This window comes from Grus americana, chromosome 6, assembly GCF_028858705.1.
Source record: "Grus americana isolate bGruAme1 chromosome 6, bGruAme1.mat, whole genome shotgun sequence".
NCBI classification, from domain to species: Eukaryota; Metazoa; Chordata; class Aves; order Gruiformes; family Gruidae; genus Grus; species Grus americana.
Genome location: NC_072857.1, coordinates 22,530,952 through 22,552,094, shown reverse-complemented (window position 1 = coordinate 22,552,094; position 21,143 = coordinate 22,530,952). Strand labels below are relative to the sequence as shown.

At 38.7% G+C, this 21,143-nt stretch overlaps 1 protein-coding gene across 3 annotated transcripts in view; it reads right to left on the bottom strand.

Moving 5' to 3' along the window:
- The window catches only part of MYO3B (myosin IIIB), a 206,688-nt gene that overhangs the window by 118,312 nt on the left and 67,233 nt on the right, over positions 1 to 21,143 (bottom strand). For 2 of the 3 annotated variants that reach the window (XM_054830464.1, XM_054830465.1), the window contains exons 10-11: positions 18,186 to 18,251; positions 3,842 to 3,997 (exon numbers count right to left, since the gene is read on the bottom strand). In XM_054830464.1, coding sequence (XP_054686439.1) covers positions 3,842 to 3,997; positions 18,186 to 18,251 — 222 coding nt within the window. Of the gene's footprint in view, positions 1 to 3,841; positions 3,998 to 18,185; positions 18,252 to 20,910; positions 21,036 to 21,143 lie in introns of those variants that run through there. The other variant, XM_054830466.1, reaches the window with a different exon arrangement.

Here is a 21,143-nt window from a genome sequence, read left to right as displayed (position 1 = left end):
CTAACAGAGTAGGAAAATATGTGTGTTTCTGCTGACTCAGTTTTTTTCTCTCACTCTAGAATTTCTAGCTCAGGAGGTTTTGACAATAACTGGAGCTGCAATAAAAACAGCATCATGAGGTTGTTCCTGGGAGCTGTGGGAAAATGAGAGAAAGAAGCCAGTTCTCTCCTTTTCAGTAGCAGTGAGAACTGCTAGATCAGCTTTCCACATCTCCCCATCATACCCTCTAAATCAGTAGCGATGACTTTCTAGTCTGCAGGCTTGCTCTCAGGCAGTGACCTTAAGTGATGTCCCAAAATAGGCAAAAGTGGCATGGCTCAACTGGAAAGGGAATCCTATTTAAAACACACAGGGGCTGAGTCAGTAAAGAATCAAAAGATGCAAATGCAAAGCACTGATGCTGAAGACTTTCAAATGAGACAAAACCCAGATACCTCCTGATCAGTTGTCATCACCAGTGACTCCCTGGGTTCCCTCACAGTCGAAGTGCTGTTAACACCAGCATCATGATGAATTTCCAGTTTCTGGAAATTTTCAGCTCGTGCTCCAAGAACATTTTCTTTTACTTATCTTCTAAATGATTGATCTGTAGTGTTGCTATACTCCCCAAAAAGGGTACCTACTTTTCTTTATCTATCTATAATTAATGCACATTTCATTTTACCTGTCATGGGCACATCAATGAACAGAAAAAACATGCACATGTATCCAATAGTATAATAGAAAGGTTTTACTCAACAGGAGTTTTAATTGTCCTATTTACTTTGAAGTGGTGACTATACATTCAGATGACTTCTACAGATCACAACAAATTAATGCCAGTAATTTTTTTTATGGTACCATCTGGTCATGTGTTCTTCTGCATGTCAGATTCTGTACTGAAAATTATTTTATAAACATATTACAGAGTTTTTACAGGCTTTTAATTGGTACCAATTTTCCTGGGGGTACTATCTCCCTATTACAGAGCCAAACTCTTTACTATTATGAGACTATGTCTATCCTCTGGGGAAAATTATAATTAGATGCTCCTGGTGGTTGGTTCTCTTGTAATAATCTTGTGTTTGTAGTCCAGCATTAACTGTCTGGCCCATAGACTTGATATTTTGCAGGGATATGCTTTTGCAATCTCATTAAATTTTGTACCAATTTGTTCAAGTTTCAAATCTTTGGAAAATCAGCACTTCATCATTCTGAACAATATGTTGTAGATTTCAAGGTAAATGATCACTAAATTTTTGTCCTGAGCATGGTCTCAGCCCTGATCAAAGTGGGCTGGTGCTTCAAAGAACAAGTAAGAATACCATAGTGTAAAGCTACAACAATCAGAAATACATTCTTTAATAGCAGTTCGGCCCACTGGCTTCAAAGTGAAGGTAAAGATGACTATTTCTCCAGCAGCCTAATCATATCTCCCCTCTTATTGTTCGCTGGCAGAGGAAGAAGCCACCTAATTCAGAGACACGGCTAAAAGCAAACCAAGAGTCCAGGAAAGAACAAGATGGGTACAAAGAGTCTGCTGAGAGTAGAGCTTTAAGAGTAGAAGAGAAACTACAACAGATCTGAGAAGGTGAGTTCAATGATGACAAAGAACAAGAGGGCTGCAAGCTATATTATCAGGTGAGGAGGAATATCAAGAACAAAGAAATGGCTGGAAAAATAGAAGAACCTGGACTAGGACTTGCTGAAGAAGGTGGAGATTAGAAACAGAAGTTATTGGAGTGGTAGAGGAAGAAGACACAAGAAGCTGACTTTAACAGAAGAACAAAGCCTTAAGGACAAACACAGTGAACAGTGAATGGAGATTGATGGGAAAGATGGGTCAGATAATGACCTGGGATAAGGAACCTGGGACTAGTTGGCCAAGTAAATTTGGGGGCATCAGGGACAATAACGGAACTTAGACTGGTAGGGAGAATAAGATTAGGACTAAACCCATTGCAATAGAGTCCCCTCCACCACTGCAATCTGCAGGCGCGACTGCACACAAGTTGCAAATAATCACCCTTGGCAAACAAAATATTTAAGATGGGTTAGGTGGTAACAGGATGGACAAGCAGTTAAACTCCCTTAGGTGAGCACTGATTCATACTGGGGGTGCTGGGAAGCAAAATCCTTCCTACATACCAGTCATGCATAAACATAAGGTGCAGAAGCTTGTCTGTCACAGCACTCCCAGTTACTATATGGAAAGGCTTGAGGAAAGAAATGCTGTCTTGGTCTTTATTCCTTCTCACTCCGCAGTATGGAGATAGATCCCAGAAGAATGTGTTGGAATACCAAGAGGAATCTATTTCAGAGCTCCTCTTATCACAAGGATCATTTCACTCTGTCTGTATCTTCTACTTGGTCAACAGCTGGGAAAACTCTCATACTTTTTGGACTGGCCAACCCACAGATGTAGGCACTCTGATCTGTAAGGTGTTACATGGGGGAAGTCTGCTTAGAAGGCCAGATAAAGCAGAAACTTCTACTGTAACACTGGCATAGCTCCCTTACCTACAGTAAGCAGTTCGTGGTATATTTTTCCAGAAAAGAAAAAGAAAACAAACAAACAAACACACCCAGTGAAGTCAGCTTCACCTTGAAACTGTAGTTAACAGCTATTCCTTTAACTTGTACATTTTTGCTTGGGCTTTTAGCATTTAAGTTACAGAGTCTTATGGCATATAAGTATGTGCATGTTTTTGACTTACGAATCATGACATTTAGTTTTCTTTGCTAACATCAGTAGGTATTTGTTTATAATAACAGGCCAGAGCTTATCTCACTCTAGACTAATTCCATATTACAGAATGAATGCTGAGCTTGGGAAGGTGTATTCATTTGCATTTAATTCTCTTTTGAAACAGTGAAATTCTGCCACCCTCTGGACAACAACTAAACTAAGACATATTTACAATCAACCTCAACAGTAAAAAATCCCACTGCTTCTGATAAACATTGCTGTTTAAGCACATTTTAAAATTAATTACTAGGCTGAATGAAAAATAGCAGTTACTATTAAACTACAGACAAAACCATTACTTTAAGTACTGAACAGCCTTCTTACTACTAGTATCTAATCAAACAGCAAACTGTGTTCTGTTCTTAACCTTTTCTAGTAGTCTCTTCATTGTTCACAGTTGTATTTTTAAACATCTGCTACCAAAATATGATATAATTTTTCAACATGCCAATATGTATTTCCACAATAAACATTGTGGGGGCCTACAGGAAAGATGGTGAGGGACTGTTTATGAGGGAGTGTAGTGACAGGACAAGGGGTAATGGGTTCAAGCTGAAGGAGGGTTGATTTAGATTAGATGTTAGAAAGAAATTCTTTACTGTTAGAGTGGTGAGGCACTGGAACAGGTTGCCCAGAGAGGTTGTGGAGGCCCCGTCCCTGGAAGTGTTTAAGGCCAGGTTGGATGGGGCTTTGGGCAACGTGGTCTAGTGGAGGGTGTCCCTGCCTGCAGCAGGGGGGTTGGAACTAGATGATCTTTAAGGTCCCTTCCAACCCAAACCATTCTATGATTCTGTGAAAACAGAACATTCTGGAATTATTAGTATCTCTGTGACTGAGCCAAAGGTGAATACATATAGAACAGAGTTCAGTGGGAAAAAGAAGGCTAAGGAAAAGGTTGCATTATGGCTAATCAAATTAGCTTTAAAAAGTATCAATGGGAAAACATGTCTCTTGCACTCACATGGCATGCAGCACATACTGCTAATACTACTGCTAGTCAATGCATTAATATGATCATTTGAAATAGTAAATGTCTGTGCGTTCCAAGGTTCAACTTGTGCTTCCAGGATTAGCGTGGGGAAGGAAAGCTGCAGCATGTGTGTTGTACAGTACCTTGTTTTGGCTGTGGAGCCTATCTGCTGCTGTTCTTGGATGAGCTCAGCCAGCTGTTTTTGCAGAGACATATCTTTACCATGTACTTGTTTAATAAACGGATGCTCCAAAAGATGGGTGACTGAAGGACGCTTTTCAAAATCCTTTATAAGGCACCTGTGACAGAGAAATAGTGGTCTGAGGCAATGGTGTTATTTCATTACACCATGATTTGAGTCAGCTTCCTGTGTGGCTGTTATCGTACAGTAGTTTCTTTTTCCACAAATTTGCGTTCCTCAGTATGCAACAAGATTCTTCCCCTACATTGGAATAAATCTGGCATAAAATATTTAACTAAGTGAATTCACCCTACAAGTATACTAGTATAAAGGCTATGCAATTGAGCTCTTTTCAGCTGTTACTAGCTTACTATGAAAAAATGGCATTGTATCTTGTAAGTACTGTACAGTTAATATACATTAAACATAACCTAACAGACAATTCCCTTTAATTTTCTGCCTATTCTCTGATAAGAGTTTAACTAAGAACTGTAGGATATAGCCTGTTAAAAACCACAAGTGAAACCTGCGATACAACACTAGTCAGAACAATTTGATACAGAGCTTTCTTTTGTTTTCAGGTAGATCTTCTATATTGCAATGGTGTTAGCATAAGAATCATAGCAAAATTCCGCAAACCTACATAATTCGAACTGGAAGAGAAATGAATGAGTTAGAATTAAATGCTAGCCAGGGTACCAAATGATAGGTCTGTGATAGGAACAGGTGATCTAGTAATAAGCAGAGAGATATATCCTATTAAATTAGCATAAAATAAAGTATCATGCTAATTTAGATAATCGAGATTTAAAATTGAGGAAGCTGTCATTAAAGTTGAATTATTTCCTATACAATAAAGCTGAAATAATACAGTCCCAACAGAAGAATGATCTAACAGGATTAGATGGCTTGAAAGTACCCTCTAATTCTTTATATTAAAGTATTCTGTTTATCTTGCTTAAATAATATTGACATTATTTGAGAATGTGAAAAAGAAATGCTGCAATTCAGTATATATCTCCCTTCCAGCACCTATCATTTCAGCAAATTATAACCCAAGATGAGTTTATTTGATTAGATGCATTCGTATTACATACTTCACAATTACATCTCTATTTGCTGATATTAAGTGATAGACCAAAAGTACTTCCTTAGCAGGACCAAATATCACAAATAAAGAAGCTGGAAGTTCAATGAAACTTTAATACCTTTTAGAATATTTCATATTCTAGCAGTGTCAATAACAATTTGCAACATCTAAATAAAGAATCATATACATTAACTGATTTCAAATACTACCAAACATATCAGCAAATTATTAAAGTTTAGCCTCACCTCAAATACTTTACTGAAGCCTAAAGTCGGGTCTTAAAACGATCCTGAAATATCTTTGAACTTAACTTTCAAACTTTATGTTCCTGAAAACATTTTCCCAACCTCTTCTTGGTACATCAAGTCCAGAACACAGTTTGCAAAATGTGCTACCAGTTTTATAACTATTTTGGTGAATTTTGCTATAGGCTAGAACTGTAGCCTCCTGACAGAAAGCCTAAAGAACAGAACCTTTGAATGCAAGGCTATAAATACCAGTCCTTCCCCCGGCAAAGAGATCCATCATTAGCCTTCCACAGGTTCTGACACCCCCCACCCCCCCACCTTTCCTTTTGTGATGCATGGTTTTTACAAGTAAATACACCCACAGAGACAATATGGTTCATGCCAATCCTGGTTAAATTTATATGTCTCCTGAGAAAAAGGAAAAAAGCATTTGAAAAGAAAGATAACATTAATCAGGAAGGCAGAGGAAAAAACAACCAAAACAACAAAAAAACTATGCTGTATACAAAATCACAGTTATGGTAAGTATCTGAAGTGGAGATTTCAGTCTGAAAAGCTTATGCACTCACGTGATTTTTACCATTCTAACAATAATTGCAAATGTATAGTATTTATGCTATATCATTAATATATAAATTTTCTCATTAAACTTGATTACATCAGGAATTTTTCAGTAATATAACTGAATCCAAGTGAAGTTATGTCATAGAATAATAGAACAGTTTGGGTTGGAAGGGACCTCTAAAGGTCATCTAGTCTAACCCCCCTGCCACGGCCAGGAACATCTTCAACTAGATCAGGTTGCTCAGAGCCCTGTCCAACATGACTTTGAATGTTTCCAGGGATGGGACATCTACGACCTCTCTGGGCAACCTGTTCCAGTGTTTCACCACCGTCATTGTGAAAATTTCTTCCTTATATCTAGTCTGAATCTACCCTCTTTTACTTTAAAACCATTACCCCTTGTCCTAGCCCAACAGGTCCTAATGTCACGGCAGTTGCTTTTCAGGTAACAACAACATTAGAGGTTAAATGGATTCTCTTAAAGAAATTACACAGTTCCAGACAGAATATCTTGTGTTTACCAAAAGTGTGAAGAACATACAAATCTTTTACCTGTTGGTATGTAGTTATTAACATGAATTCTACTCTGAGCTCTGGAACAATGCACCTCCAAAGACACTCTATGGTCAAGATCCAGAAGTTGCAAGAGAAATTTTTCCATGTAGATGGCCCCTAGGTGAAACATCCAAATGTCCAGGATACTGCATTCATTAAGGAAGCCAAACAAGAAGAGATGGAAGGAAAACATTTTAGGGAAAAAAGCTCTTAGCTTCTCTGTTATGTGCCTGAATGCTAGCCCTTTAGGTTTGGCAGGTGTTTTAATGAGCATAGGTAAGTTCTGTCAGGGAGGCAGCCTTGAAGACTACTTTAGGATTACCTTTGTTTCTGTTGTATACTTCTGCCAATCCCCCGCTGACTATTCACTTTGCATCCATGCTACTCTTCTGCTTTGCAACTATCAAAGTTTGTATGTTGTTTTATCTATAGGCAGCCTTCATTCTCTGGTAGTAGGATATTTTTGCAATCTGTGGTCACTTGGGATTTCACTTGAAGCACAAGTAAAACTTCATGAATTCAGAAGATGACCAAGCTAATGACACAAGACACATGCAAGTAATTCTGTGATCAAAGTCTCTGTTCCAAGCTCAGACAGAGCACACCTACTATTATGCCAAGTTTGTGCCTATATCAGAACAACAGAATACTTTCAGATGGTTCGTGAGATGCTACAACAAAGCAGAGAGCTAGTAACTAACAGCCATGCAAGGGTGAAGGACAGCTGCTTAGGCACTGTGAAACATCAACCATGCTGCAATGCAATTACATATAAAACCAACAAATGTGCTGCACCTGCAAATTAAGTCAATTTGTTTGGCCTGTGGAAATTAAAAAAAAAAAAAAAAAGTGGTGAGACTGCCCCGCATTGAGCAAATTGACTAGCAAATCTACTACAAGATGGGTTTCATATAAGGTATGATGAAAATATGATCATATTTGGTCTGCTATTTTTTGGATCTAAAATAATAGGAAGGCTAAGTAAGTAGAGATTGAAAAGGAAACAAACATTGTACATGTTTGCCTTGATGAAAGTCAATCCATTACCTAATTTGAAATTCTAGTATGCTTTCTTAGCTGAAAATTAATTCTCAGAATTCATTAGTGTCACTACATTAAACATAGGTTGCAGCCATTTGCTGCAATCTCACGGCCAGGCTTCTAAGCACCATTTCCATTCGGCCACAATTACAGGCAAAGATGAAGCATTTATTAGTAGGGGATAAGAGCAGACTCCCATACACACAGGCCTGTCTGAGACAGCCTCTAAAAATTCACTGGCTGCTTGCACTTGGACGATAACATTGTTGGAACTGCTATGTCTCAACAATGTAAACTGCCATTTTGCAAGTAGCGAATCAGATGACTGAAAAGGAGAGATATTTATCAGTATTCATGAGCTAATATTTACTAATGAATTAATGGAAAGAAATAGATTTCATAAGAACTGCCATGGTGCTCTAAGTCTCCTGTGTGTTCAGGAATAGAAAACAATTACTAATGTCATTCACTATTGCAGCCAAATCTAAGTAGAGCAGCAGCAGTTACTTCTTTCAGAAATTCTTTCATCAGACCTATTACGATCTATTTGGCCACAAGTACTTTCTTTCAAAATAAAGAAACCAAGCAGCTCCAACCCTTATAGCTTAGTCACATTATGATTTATCTCCAGTATTTTGTTTTCTTCAGTTATCGTATTTTGTCAATGCTACATTTTCTGATGATTTCTCATCTGCTGGTAGTGGATTGCTGGAACTTATTTTGTCTCATAAATCAAATATCCAACTAGACATCTAGTCAGTGTTTATCATCTACATGCACAGAAGATGCATAGGTTATTATTTGGAAGAAATGATGACTGTGTATCAGACTCTGTATTAGAGCTGAGGAATCCACACTGCAGCCTCTGGGCAAGAGAGATATAAAGTCGCCGATCTGTTCAACAAATAGTTAAAGTCCTCATCGTCACTCCTCTGGTCCCTATCTCTGCCTCTCCCTGGCCCATCAGGGTGCTCTCCCCATCATCTGCTCCTCGCACAACTCTACACCATTCTCCCCTGCCCTCCAAATACTTCACTGCTTGCACAAGTACCTGCTGCCTAGCAGTGAGGGATCTTTCCAGGACTCTCCTATTGGGATAGGAGAGTTTTTCAGGGTCTTGAACAGGACTTCAGGTCATGCTGAGATCCTCTCCTCCCAATCCCAGAAAAAACATTTATCAGGTTGCCCCCAAAGGTAGGGATGGCTTAGCTGGGGATTTTGAATGGAGATTTCCCAGAGGGAGAGGAGAAAGATAAGGTCATATTCTCTTGATCCTCTCCCTAAGCAGGGAGAAAGAGGTCTCTAAGGTTCTGAGATTTTAATTTTTTGGTCTCCATACTTTCCTGGCTACTTCCATCAGAAGGTTGTTTCATGGTAGAAGATAATTGAAATCAAGAGCATGACCCCAACTGGGTTGACCCCCCTGCTTAGAGAAATGGAAGGACAGACACTGACAAGCAAGATCGTCTAGGCCAGATACATTAGGTCAGAAACATTCCAGTCAAGGAAGGAAAAATAACAGTCTCTGAGATTGTTTTTAACTGGTTAAAATGCTTTTTCCTATCCATCACTCTGACTGTTTCTCCTACCTTTGTACCACACATAGCTCTGGCAGACACTGGTCAGTCACACAGCGCAGAAGTGGAGAAGAAAAGACATTTCATGAATTATGTTTGTAATAATAATGCAGGGATGTGCCTGCTTCCCTGAAGCCTCCCTGCTTCCCATCCCAGGCCTGCCCATCCCCCACTGCTGCAGGTCACTCGTTTGCAAAAATGAACTAAAAAACTGTGACAGCTTTGCCAACAGCATTTCTGTTTTCAGTCCTAATTCAACAGGACATATAGGATACAAATAACCTTATCACCAGAACTATATATAGTTGCCCCTTTGGAAAAAGCAAACACTGAGCACTAAGGGTATGTATATAGGTTAAATAGGTCTTCTGTCTTGAACCAGCATCTCATGATAAATAACAAGGATTTTACTGTTCCTTCTGCTACAATCAGATATCAGAATTTATGACAAAGTACTTAATCATCATGTGCATAATACAAATTCTGATGGTCAGAACACATTTATATCTTTATTGATCTGCCTTTTGGTAGCAAATGCTGTGAATTACTAATCTTCCCTAACAATGAGAGAAATAATATAACACTGAAATGTCACCAGCACCTGTTTTCTTAAGAAATTTTCTTTCAGTTTTTTAACATCAGGCACCATATAGTCTAATTTAGAACACACATCTGAAACCTTACAAAGGTTCGCTGACACTGAGATTCTAAAATTAGGTGTAGTAAATAGCTTAATCTCTTCTAAAGCTTCAAAAATTACAACGGATTTCCCAGCCTCCTTTGGACTAAGTAGACACAACAATTTATTCTGGCTCATATACATGCTTTGGAGAACAAACAATGGAAACTCTGTGGAGTGGCACCTCTTGCAGCTCTTAGAATGGGTCAGACTTTGCTCATGTTGAAACCCTTAGAATTTTGCCAGAGACAACAGAAATTCAGTAAGAACAATTCATAGAATCATAGAATCTTTAAGGTTCGAAAAGACCTCTAGGATCATCAAGTCCAACCGTCAACCCAATACCACCATGGCTACTAGACCATGTCCTGAAGTGCCATGTCTACATGCTTTTTGAACACCTCCAGGGACGGTGACTACATCACTTCTCTGGGGAGTCTATTCCAATGTCTGACCACCCTTTCAGTGAAGAAATTTTTCCTAATATCCAATCTAAACCTCCCCTGGAGCAATTTGAGGCCTTTTCCTCTTGTCTTATCACTTGCCGCTTGGGAGAAGAGACCAACACCCACCTCACCACAACCTCCTTTCAGGTAGTTATAGAGAGCAATAAGGTCTCCTCTCAGCCTCCTCTTCTCCAGACTAAACAACCCCAGTTCCCTCAGCTGCCCCTCATAAGACTTGTGCTCCAGACCCTTCACCAGCTTTGTTGCCCTTCGCTGAACATGCTCCAGCACCTCAATGTCCCTCTTGTAGTGAGGGGCCCAAAACTGAACACAGAACTCAAGGTGCGGTCTCACCAGAGCCAAGTACAGGGGGACGATCACTTCTCTAGTCCTGCTGGCCACACTGCTCCTGATGCAAGCCAGGATGCTGTTGGCCTTCTTGGCCACCTGGGCACACTGCTGGCTCATGTTCAGCCGGCTGTCAACCAGCACCCCAGGTCCTTTTCCTCCAGGCAGCTTTCCAGCCACTCTGCCCCAAGCCTGCAGCATTGCCTAGGGTTGTTGTGACCCAAGTGCAGGACCTGGCACTTGGCCTTGTTAAACCTCATATAGTTGGCCTTGGCCCATCAATCCAGCCTGTCCAGATCCCTCTGCAGAGCCTTCCTACCTTCAAGCAGATCGACACTCCCTCCCAACTTAGCATCATCCGCAAACTTACTAAGGGCGCACTCGATCCCCTCATCCAGATCATTGATAAAGATACTAAACAAGACCAGCCCCAAGACTGAGCCCTGGGGAACGTCGCTTGTGACCGGTCGCCAACTGGATTTAACTCCGTTCACCACTACTCTCTGGGCTCAGCCTTCCAGCCACTTTTTTACCCAGTCAAGAGTGCACCCGTCTAAGCCATGAGCCACCAGCTTCTCTAGGAGAATGCTGTGGGAGACTGTGTCGAAGGCTTTACTGAAGTCCAGGTAGATAACATCCACAGCCTTTCCTTCATCCACTAGGCGGGTCACCAGGTCATAGAAGGAGATCAATTCTAGGGAGCATCTCGGAAACACCACATACATTTATTTATTGTATGATGAAATTGGAGGGGTTCTAGCCTTTTATCAGGAAAGGGTCTTCTCTATTTCTCTGGCCTGTCCTTGAAGACCCAGGCACACAAAGAGCCTTCAGAACCTTTACAACTGAAGCTTTTTATTAGAAACAGTATGTTTTGCATTTATACCAAACATTTTCCCTTTGGTATCCATCCCCCTTTGACATTACAGCATGTAGCTGAATTGAGGCAGCTGGAGCATAGAGAAGGTAGGAGACAGGGAAAGCATAGTTTGATACTGGCAGATTCTTTCTTTTACATCTTATGTCATAGAATCACAATCGTTTTGGTTGGAAAACAACTTAAGATCATCAGGTCCAACTTAGCACTGCCATGTCCATCATTAAACTGTGTCCCTAAGCACCACATCTCTTAAATACCTCCAGGGATGGTGACTCAACCACTTCCCTTGGGGCAGCCTGTTCCAATGCTTGACAACCCTTTTGGTGAAGAAATTTTTCCTAATATCCAATCTAAACCTCCCCTGACACACCTTGAGGCCATTTCTTCTTGTCCTATCACTTGTTACTTGGGAGGAGAGACCAACACCCACCTCACCACAACCTCCTTTCAGGTAGTTGTAGGGAGTGATAAGGTCTTCCCTCAGACTCCCCTTCTCCAGGCTAAATGACCCCAGTTTCCTCAGCTGTTCCTCATCAGACCTGTTCTCTAGACCTTCACTAGCTTTGTTGCCCTAAAGCTGGAAAGGCAGCTAAGGACAGAGATATTTTTCTCTCCTTTGGTGTTTAGTGCATTCTTTCCTATTTTCCAGTAAATAAGGATAGCCTCTAAAAAGACAAGTGTAGATTCACTATGCTATAATCACACAGCAGCCAGGAAAAGTTTCTCATTTACACACCATTAAGCTGACTGCCTGATGCCCTCTGCTGTGAAACCCCAAATCCAGCCATGCTACGATGTCTTCATTTGAACTAATTCACAAACACCTGGGCAGATGAGAACAGGTTAGTTCTACTAGTTGGGAGTCCGCAGGCAGTAACAAACATTCTTTCCATTACTGTGTGCCGCACCTGACCTGCACCCCATGGCCCACACGAGGACAGCAGGCACAGCTGTGCTTCCTGGAGCTTCCCTTAATCTCAAAGTATGCTGGACTGCTTCATTCCCAGCTCTGCTGTTGATTATTGAGTGACTTTGAGCAAGATGCCCTTCGTCTCAGTTTCTTCAAGAAGGAATTGAAGTCTTGTCTCTATTCTGTAAGTACAGATGACTTGAAAATCTACTGACAGGGTTACTATTCTGTTGCTTCATCAGTTCAATGCAAAGGTATCAGGCAGAAATGGTGGATTATTATTTGGTTTATATATTTTGCAACTCCAATTTTTACTGCTTTCCTGTTTCCATACTTCTGTGTTTCGTACCATCAGAAATGCATTCCAAACAAACCTGGATCATCTAGAACGCATCCTTTCTTTGAGAACTAGAATAATTTAACTGGAAGGAATAAGTCCACCCCTAGAAACAAACTACTACAAGACCAGTACAGATATATTTCGCTTCACTCCTGCCATCTTCCTTCCTTCCCACCCTGTATGTTAGTGTTCGTGTCTACTACTCTGTCTTACTGTCCCCAGTCTTCTGCCACGCTCAGTCTTTACTTTTACCAAATACTATGGAAGTGAAAACCACATAGTAACAGGTGGTAACATCCTGCCTTTACATTTCCTTTCAAGTAAAGCAGAGAGACGGCAAACAAGGCTTTCCTTCCAATAAATGGTAATAACTTTAGAGCTCCAGAAGCATCTAAGCTTTCAATTAAGCTTAAAAACCATCCCAGTGAAAGAGCAATAGTCAGAGACTACTTGAGAAACTGAAATACCGGCACTTAATGACAATAGGAGCTTGAAGAACTTTGTCTCATCAGACAATTACTTCACGTGCTTTCTCTGAAACTATAATGTTCTATGTAACACAGTATTTCTAGAATTGCCAATGCTTTCAAAATAGACATGTCACTCCACCATGGATACGTATCTTTCTCTCTACACTATAATTACTACTGTCAGTGTTTACAATCGAGAATAGCAAGCCAAAAAACCCACAAACCATGGGAACCAAGGGAAGAATGAATGCCTGTCACTAATGGCAAGAAACTCAACAGTATACTGAGTGAAAGATCTTGATACTATGACACTTGTAAAATCTAGCATGATTCTTTACAGTGTCAGAACTTCACCCTGCATGGGAGTTTCTCACCTCTACCTAAAATTGCAGTTTTTTACTCAACTGCTCATTAGAAAGCTGAAGATAATTGTATCCATTATATATGTCCATTCATCTGTATAAAAACGTCTCATGCAATACTCAAAAGTGGTGGAGATCTTTTGTCAGGTACTACAATTCATTATTTCAAGTTCATCTGAGACAGATTCTCAGAGTCTACATCAATGAATAAAATGCGAAAATTTACAGATTTGGTGGTAACCTTACACATCACAATTTGTATCTTTCTGACATTTGCAAACCTCTTTGTCTTAGACACTGTAAAATTAATGAGTTATGTCAAACGCATATCATGTTCTCAGTGACAGAAACAGTAAAATGTTCTTTATGTAATATGAACATAATGTCACTAAACAATTGCTTAGATTGTGAAAAAATCTGATCTGCATTCAGAGAAGTTAAATCTAAATGGAGCACTTAAAACCTATATAATCTAGATGATCTATTAATTGAATAACTCAATGTAGACTCATCAATATGAAATTCAGCTTGCGAGGTTGTGTTTAAATTGAGTTCAAAACATAAAGTTTATCAAGACTAAAAACGATATTTATATTGTATTTGCAATGTCATTGCTAAAATAAAAGTTACATTCTGATGATAAAAGTGACCATAAATCCTATAACTTCACATTTTGACTTTAGTACTTCCTGAATTTCTTAATTCTTTAATTCCCTCCAGCTCAAGAATGACTAATTAATTCAAAGAACCATGATAGCTAATCATTGGTTAAATAAATTTAAAAGGAGAATGTCTATCCCTGGAGATACCATTGCTCATTTTAATTAAAATTACCATTTTGTGATGTAATGTAAATAAAGGTTATTGTATTCTTCTGCTTCAGAACATATTAACTCTTCTATCTACCCTTAGAGATCAGTCAAGGTTTAAACTGCCAAGAAAATTATTTCCAGCATGTGAGATAATTGTAGTGAAAGGGTTTTTTTTATTAATTTTAACATATAGCCTGTATTATTTTATGAACAAATTCTGAAGCACTGTATGTCTAAAATGGTGGTGGGCACAAACTGTTATCTCAGGAGAGCAATATCATCTATGCTGTAGCTATCAAAAAAGAAAAAAACTTTATAAACATTCATGGACAATGAATAGAGTGCACTCTTCAAAACTGGTATTTTATTTCAACATAGAAATAAATGTAGGTAAAAGTACATTGTTTTTAGGAGCCGATCCTCCAACAACTGATGTGGTTGCTTACATGGCCTTACAGAAATGGTAAGCCCTATCAATATGCAGACCCCCCCCCAGATAATTAATTCTTTCTCATGTTATGAGTGGAGCAGGCAAGTTCCTCATGGACAATTACATTAGTACAAATAAATAGGCATGCATAGAATTTCACTGATCTCTTAAAAGTATGTATGTGCTGCGTGTATCTCAGTAGATACCAAATACAAAATTAGGCTGCTACCAGAGATGGCTTGGCTGCAATTGTGTCTTGTCTGTATTTTTTTAAAACAAAATACCTAATTCAGATTAGCCATCTCATTGTAAAAATCCTTATGAGCACAACACATTGCAGTCTTCATCTCAAGTCAAGGTCAACAATGCTGGGACTACAAACACAAATTCAGTAAGCTAAGAACTATCTTGACCCCCCATTCAGATTTTGTAAATAATGTATCTGACGTTAAACTGCTGCTGCAAAATCATATCTCTTGGGGCAGTAGAATCATAGTTAAAAATAAAGACTTCATTTCTGAAAAATATATGATTACTATTTTAACAGTTTAAAGAGTTACCTACAAAAATACATTGAAACTTCCAGCTCAGGCATGTTGTAAATCACTATAATACATGAGAGAACACTTATAATGAAAATGCCTCTTAAGAGAGTGGCATTTCAAGGGATGAGAATGGGAGGTGAAAAAAGCTACAATGACCAGGTTTGGCAATCTTGGCATAAATAAAATTATTGTGTAAACAGAACTGAAGTCAAAAGTATGCTTAGCGAAAGCTGCATGCTCAGTTTTCGTCCGTACACAGGTCTGGCCCACAACTTGAACCAGATAAGCTTGTTATGCAAATTATGTTAGCCATCAGGAAGGAGGTAGATAATAAAATTATTCGAAAGCTAACCACTCATCACAAGGGTGACAGAAACATCAGGCAAGGTCCTAACATATGGATAAAAGGCAGTATGGAATTTATACAATCACTGCTTTTAATTTATCATAACTAAGCTGTCACAAGGTGGGCATCAACGAATGCATAACTAATGCATATAAATGAGCCAATTATCAGTAATGGCTAAAAGGTTTGCAGTTGTATGATCCAATGTTTCATTATTTATTTTTTTCTAGAAAATCCACTAATGTAAATCCAAGCCTCCAAAAAATATTTTGTAACCTCTGCATCAAAAAAACTTTACTAACAGATGCCCGAGAATGAAGCAATGTCAGAGAGAATTCCATGTCAGTGTTCTCTTAAAGGTAGCTATAAACCTAGCATATTTATCACAATTGTTGCATACTTCCTTACTTTGTTGTGCATATTACTGTAAAAAAGAAAAGCAAGATTTGAGAACCTGCAGATGTTGCTGGTGAGAGGAAGTAATTAAGCAAAAGTAATTAAAAATCAATATGATTAAAAATATACAATTTGAAGATATCAAAAACCCAAAGGACAAGATTAAAAACAAGTATAGGCATAAAGTACTAACGTCTGACTTCTTTTATGCATGAACTAAAGGACTGAACAAATGTTAAGAAATGTTAAACTTAGTTTTTTGTATTGTTCTCAAGCTCAGCAGGGACCTCCAAAGAGCAAGATACCAAGAAAGAAAAACCAGTATAACAATGCTGAAGGTTAATGCACAATGTTTCTGAGAAAGGACTGTAATCTTATTTACCAGGTGCACTGACTCTCTAAAGCACAAGTGGAATATAACCCACCAGTGCTAGGGTCCCCCAGAATACAGGCTACAGTCCATAAATACTGTAAAAAAAAATGTTTCTCTATAATAGAATGGAATTCATCCACCACCCCATGACTTTTGTCATAGATCACAAAGATCACAGTGTACACTGCTGTGTAAACAAGGACATGCATTATGGAGAAACAGAACTTGGGTCAATTACTCTAGAGGAATGTAATTCTACTACCTACACTGGAAGAGATTCTGAGTTACACTGCAGTAATGATAGTAATGGCCTTCCTCTGTAGGCCAACCACTACAGTGCACCTCACCTTCCTGCCTGATTACAGATCAGCATAGTAAACAAGAATATTTTCCATAGATTATTAATAAAATTTGCATTAGTCTTTCTATTTTTAACTTATCCTAAAACAGGAAGACACTACTACACAACTAACTGAAAAAGATATCAGGTAGAGATATTGTACTCCTCCACAATTAAGGAACAGAACAGATCCAAAATGTAGGTGTGCATATTTTCAAGCCTATCTTGAAGAGTCAATACTGAGGAGTGGTGTTCAAAATATTCGGTTATTTGAACAGCGTAAACTTCCCAAGCGTTTGATAACATTATTCCCCATGTTACAAAGTTTAGGTGGTAACAGGTCACAATGAAATCCCGAAGAACCCTAAAAATCACTCATAAAAGTTGCTGTAAGATTTTTGAATATAATGCTAGCAACTACTAAGTTGTGATTTCTTAGTTTCACTGTAAAAAGTAAAGCAAAAGCATATTTTAGTTCAGTGACAGCCGCATCTAGAAAGTTGGTACCACCTAGGTAACATATTACACTCTTGGTACAACTGGTGGTCAATTATTTGGTATATACTGAATATTAGTAAAGTAGAAAAAGGCAACTATTTTCTTTCTTGTCTTTCAAATTCCTACTTTAAATTGACCAGCAGTCATTTTCATTAACCCTTTTTTTTCCTTGACACAAAATTTCACTGCAGAACCGTCAAGGAAATCAGGTAAATCAGGTATATTTATCATAGAATCATAGAATGGTTAGGGTTGGAAGGGACCTCAAAGATCATCTAGTTCCAACCCCCCTGCTGCAGGCAGGGACACCCTCCACTAGACCACGTTGCCCAAAGCCTCATCCAACCTGGCCTTAAACATTTCCAGGGATGGGGCATCCACAGCTTCTCTGGGCAACCTGTTCCAGTGCCTCACCACTCTAACAGTAAAGAATTTCTTTCTAACATCTAATCTAAATCGACCCTCCTTCAGCTTGAACCCATTACCCCTTGTCCTGTCACTACACTCCCTGATAAACAGTCCCTCACCAGCTTTCCTGTAGGCCCCCTTCAGGTACTGGAAAGCCGCAATTAGATCTCCCCGGAGCCTTCTTTTCTCCAGGCTGAACAATCCCAACTCTCTCGGCCTGTCCTCATAGCAGAGGTGCTCCAGCCCTCCAATCAGCTTCGTGGCCCTCCTCTGGACTCGCTCCAACAGCTCAATGTCTCTCCTGTACTGGGGCCCCCAGAGCTGGATGCAGTACTCCAGGTGGGGTCTCACAAGAGTGGAATAGAGGGGCAGGATCACCTCCCTCCACCTGCTGGTCACACTTATAAACCTGTCCCAGGTTGAAGCAAATGAACTAAGGAGTTCAGAGAGGCTGTGAAGTAAATTACATGAGAAGATCAAACCGTGCTGTATAACTTTTAAAAAGTGAAGCATGGTTTAGAGTCTATGAAAAGAAAACTGAAGTTAAAAACCTGCAAAAGCAACAACTCAATAAAACAAATTCTGTTTTCAGACTGACACACACAGGCCTTGCTGAATAAGCTGTTTTTAAAAGAAAATAAAACTCACTGTGAAATGAAATGGTTGAATCCTCTGCACCATTTTTCAGGATGTAGCAAAGTAGGAGGAGGATTTCTGAAAAAATACAAAGTTTTGGGGTTTCAAATGTTAATGTTTACTGGAATTATGTCACAGATAGTTAACAAAGATGATACTGGTTCCACTAGGGAGAAAATGATGATTGAAAAAGTAATGCTCAAATTGTCTATGTGTCCCCTTCAGATGCCTGCTGGGTTTCTCTTGCTGCTGCTTATTCACTGACAGCTCTCTCTTCATGTCCTTCTCCTTTTATGTCAATACCTTTGAAGCTGGTAGTCAGTATAGCTCAGAGTGCACTTCCCAACATTTCCCTTTCAATTCAGCCTGACTCAGGAAGGATCAACTCAAACTGGAATATTAACCTAGCCATCACACCACTATAGCCCTTTACCCCAGATCACTGACTCTGACCAAAACTTTTTTAAATATGGATATCTTCATTATAAGAACTACCAAACTGTCAACAAACTGTAGGACTTTGAGTCTGGATTTCAATCTGTATTCAGTTTGAATGACACTGTAAACTCTAGAACTATGAAAAATAGATGTAATTTTTAAAGTGACATTTAGCAGACAGTATTTTTATGTTACATAGTAACATGACCTTCCGTAAGAATAACAGTCTAAATTCTGATGGGTTCCATGTTAGTTGGCATACAATTACTTTTCTTCCTGATAATTACTGTTACAGTTAAATTACATAAACATACAGAGCAAGGCCTATAGGTCATATTAAGTGGACCAAATTTTAAGTGGCTCAAATATAAGTGAGCCAACCAATAGCAGGAAGTGTTCATGAATCACATATTATATTATACTATATTATCTTCCAGAGGTTTCTTCTGCAACTTAAGATTTGACAACTACTGATGTCTATTCAACCTTTTAAGATTAAACTTGTGTTTTACGAAACCTAAATGATTTGTCTTTTGCTGCATTTGAGGGCTCAATGCAAAGGGTCACATATTACTGAACTGGCAGAAAAATAAAATCACAGTAAGACTTATTCTACCACAGAAACACTCACTAATATTCTGGATTTTATCATGAATCATCTCATTTATACTGGGGCCACATTTCACAGCATGACACTGCCTGGAAACATCTCACAAAACAAGAAGGCAAACAGCATAAACAATGTACATTAGTGCTGATCTGCTTAGTAGTCTTGAATTTTTCCTGCATATTCATTCAAAGAGTAGTTCCATTTAACAATTACCCTCAAAAATCCAAACAAAATGGTTTAAAAAACAAAATTACAATGTGGCTTTGTAATAGATAACATTAATGTAATAGATTACATTTTTGTTCATCTGTACATATTCAAAACAAATGCAGTCATCTAATTTCACTGCAGGCTGACATTTTCTGAGATGTTATTACTTTTCTCTTTTGTTACAGAAGACTCTCAGGGAACACAATTTTCTTCATGAAGGGAAGAAATCCAGAATGTTTGAGATGTGCATCACTTATCAAATTTATCATTAGGAAAAAAATATGATTGGTTATTTTCAATGACAATAACATTTTGGGGTTGTCTTCCATTTATCAAGCTCATATGTTCATGCACATCACAGAATCTGATTTTTTTACAAGCATAAAAAAAAACATAGAAAAGTATTTCTAGAGATACTCCCAGAAAAAAACCCCAAAACCTGTATCAAACAAAGGTAAACTTAAAAACCTCTTTCTCTGTAATGAAAATCTGTCCACGCATCCCACATGCATGAACTCTGCAAACAGCTTTAAGGGACAGCCAGCTGGGGTTAGTATATGTTTTTAGTCTTTATTTTGCAAGAATGGTACTCTACCTCACAATTTGGATTCTGGTAAGATCAACTTTTATTGTACTGTGAAGTGCAGTGTATTTTTTTTTTATTTTTTTTTTTTTAAGAATGATACCAGCACTGTCTACTGAATATTCGCTGTGGAATTTTGAATTTCACTGCAAAGTAGTTTGCTTTTTCAAAAGCTCAGTTACTATTCCTGAAACATGTTGTTTTGTGTTTTCTGTTCGCACTGCTCTTAGTGTCTCTCCATCGTGGTAACAACAGTGTTTACAAAAAGCAGACGGTTTGGAGGCTCTATTAATAATCTCACAAGGAACTTCTTGAAAAAAGATACAGTGATACTTACATTAGTTGCAGATGTTATGATGGAAACAGGTAGGATTTCATCATGGAAGAACAGACCAGCAGAACAGATGTCAGTCAGGAGATACATTTAGTCATTTGCAGGTTAATGATTAATGGAGAAAGTCATGTTTTTAACCACACAAGAACTTGTTTTGTCCAACAAATTACTAAGCTACTAAGCTCTCACTGACAGCTACTCTCTTAGAGGTGGCTGAGCATGCCTGTACCAAATCGACACAACCAAGGAATCTTCAACTCTACAGATGTTTTCTTGAGCTTGATATCTGTGTATTTGTTTACAGAAGACACTATATTGTTCTTAGTGCCTTTGTAGTAAATATTTAGAAGTAGTAGTCCTCTGTACTTAAGTCACTAAATTAATGCTTCAGGCACCCCATCTATAAAATTGAGCTGACAAACATGACCAGAACCTTAATTCGTTAGGTAAAATACATTGGTTCCCCTTGATGAAAGACATTACATAACTACAAAGCACAAAATCGGCTCACCCTTTTCTGGCATCACGTCCATAAAGGATTTCCAGAAAGTGGCATAAGAGGGTCAGCTTCCTACCTTCACTTTACCTAGGACAGCACAAACTATTTCATGGTGACAGCAGAAAACACCATTGTTTCCATGGCACCTCCAGAGGTGGATTTCTGCAGTGAGGACTCAAACTCAAGTTCTAGGACAACACAAAAAGCCAGATATGCAAGGGTAACTCACTTCAAGCTTTTTTGTGAGCACGCTAATCTTTTGCGGTTTGAAATTAATAATCCATTAGCACATCTGC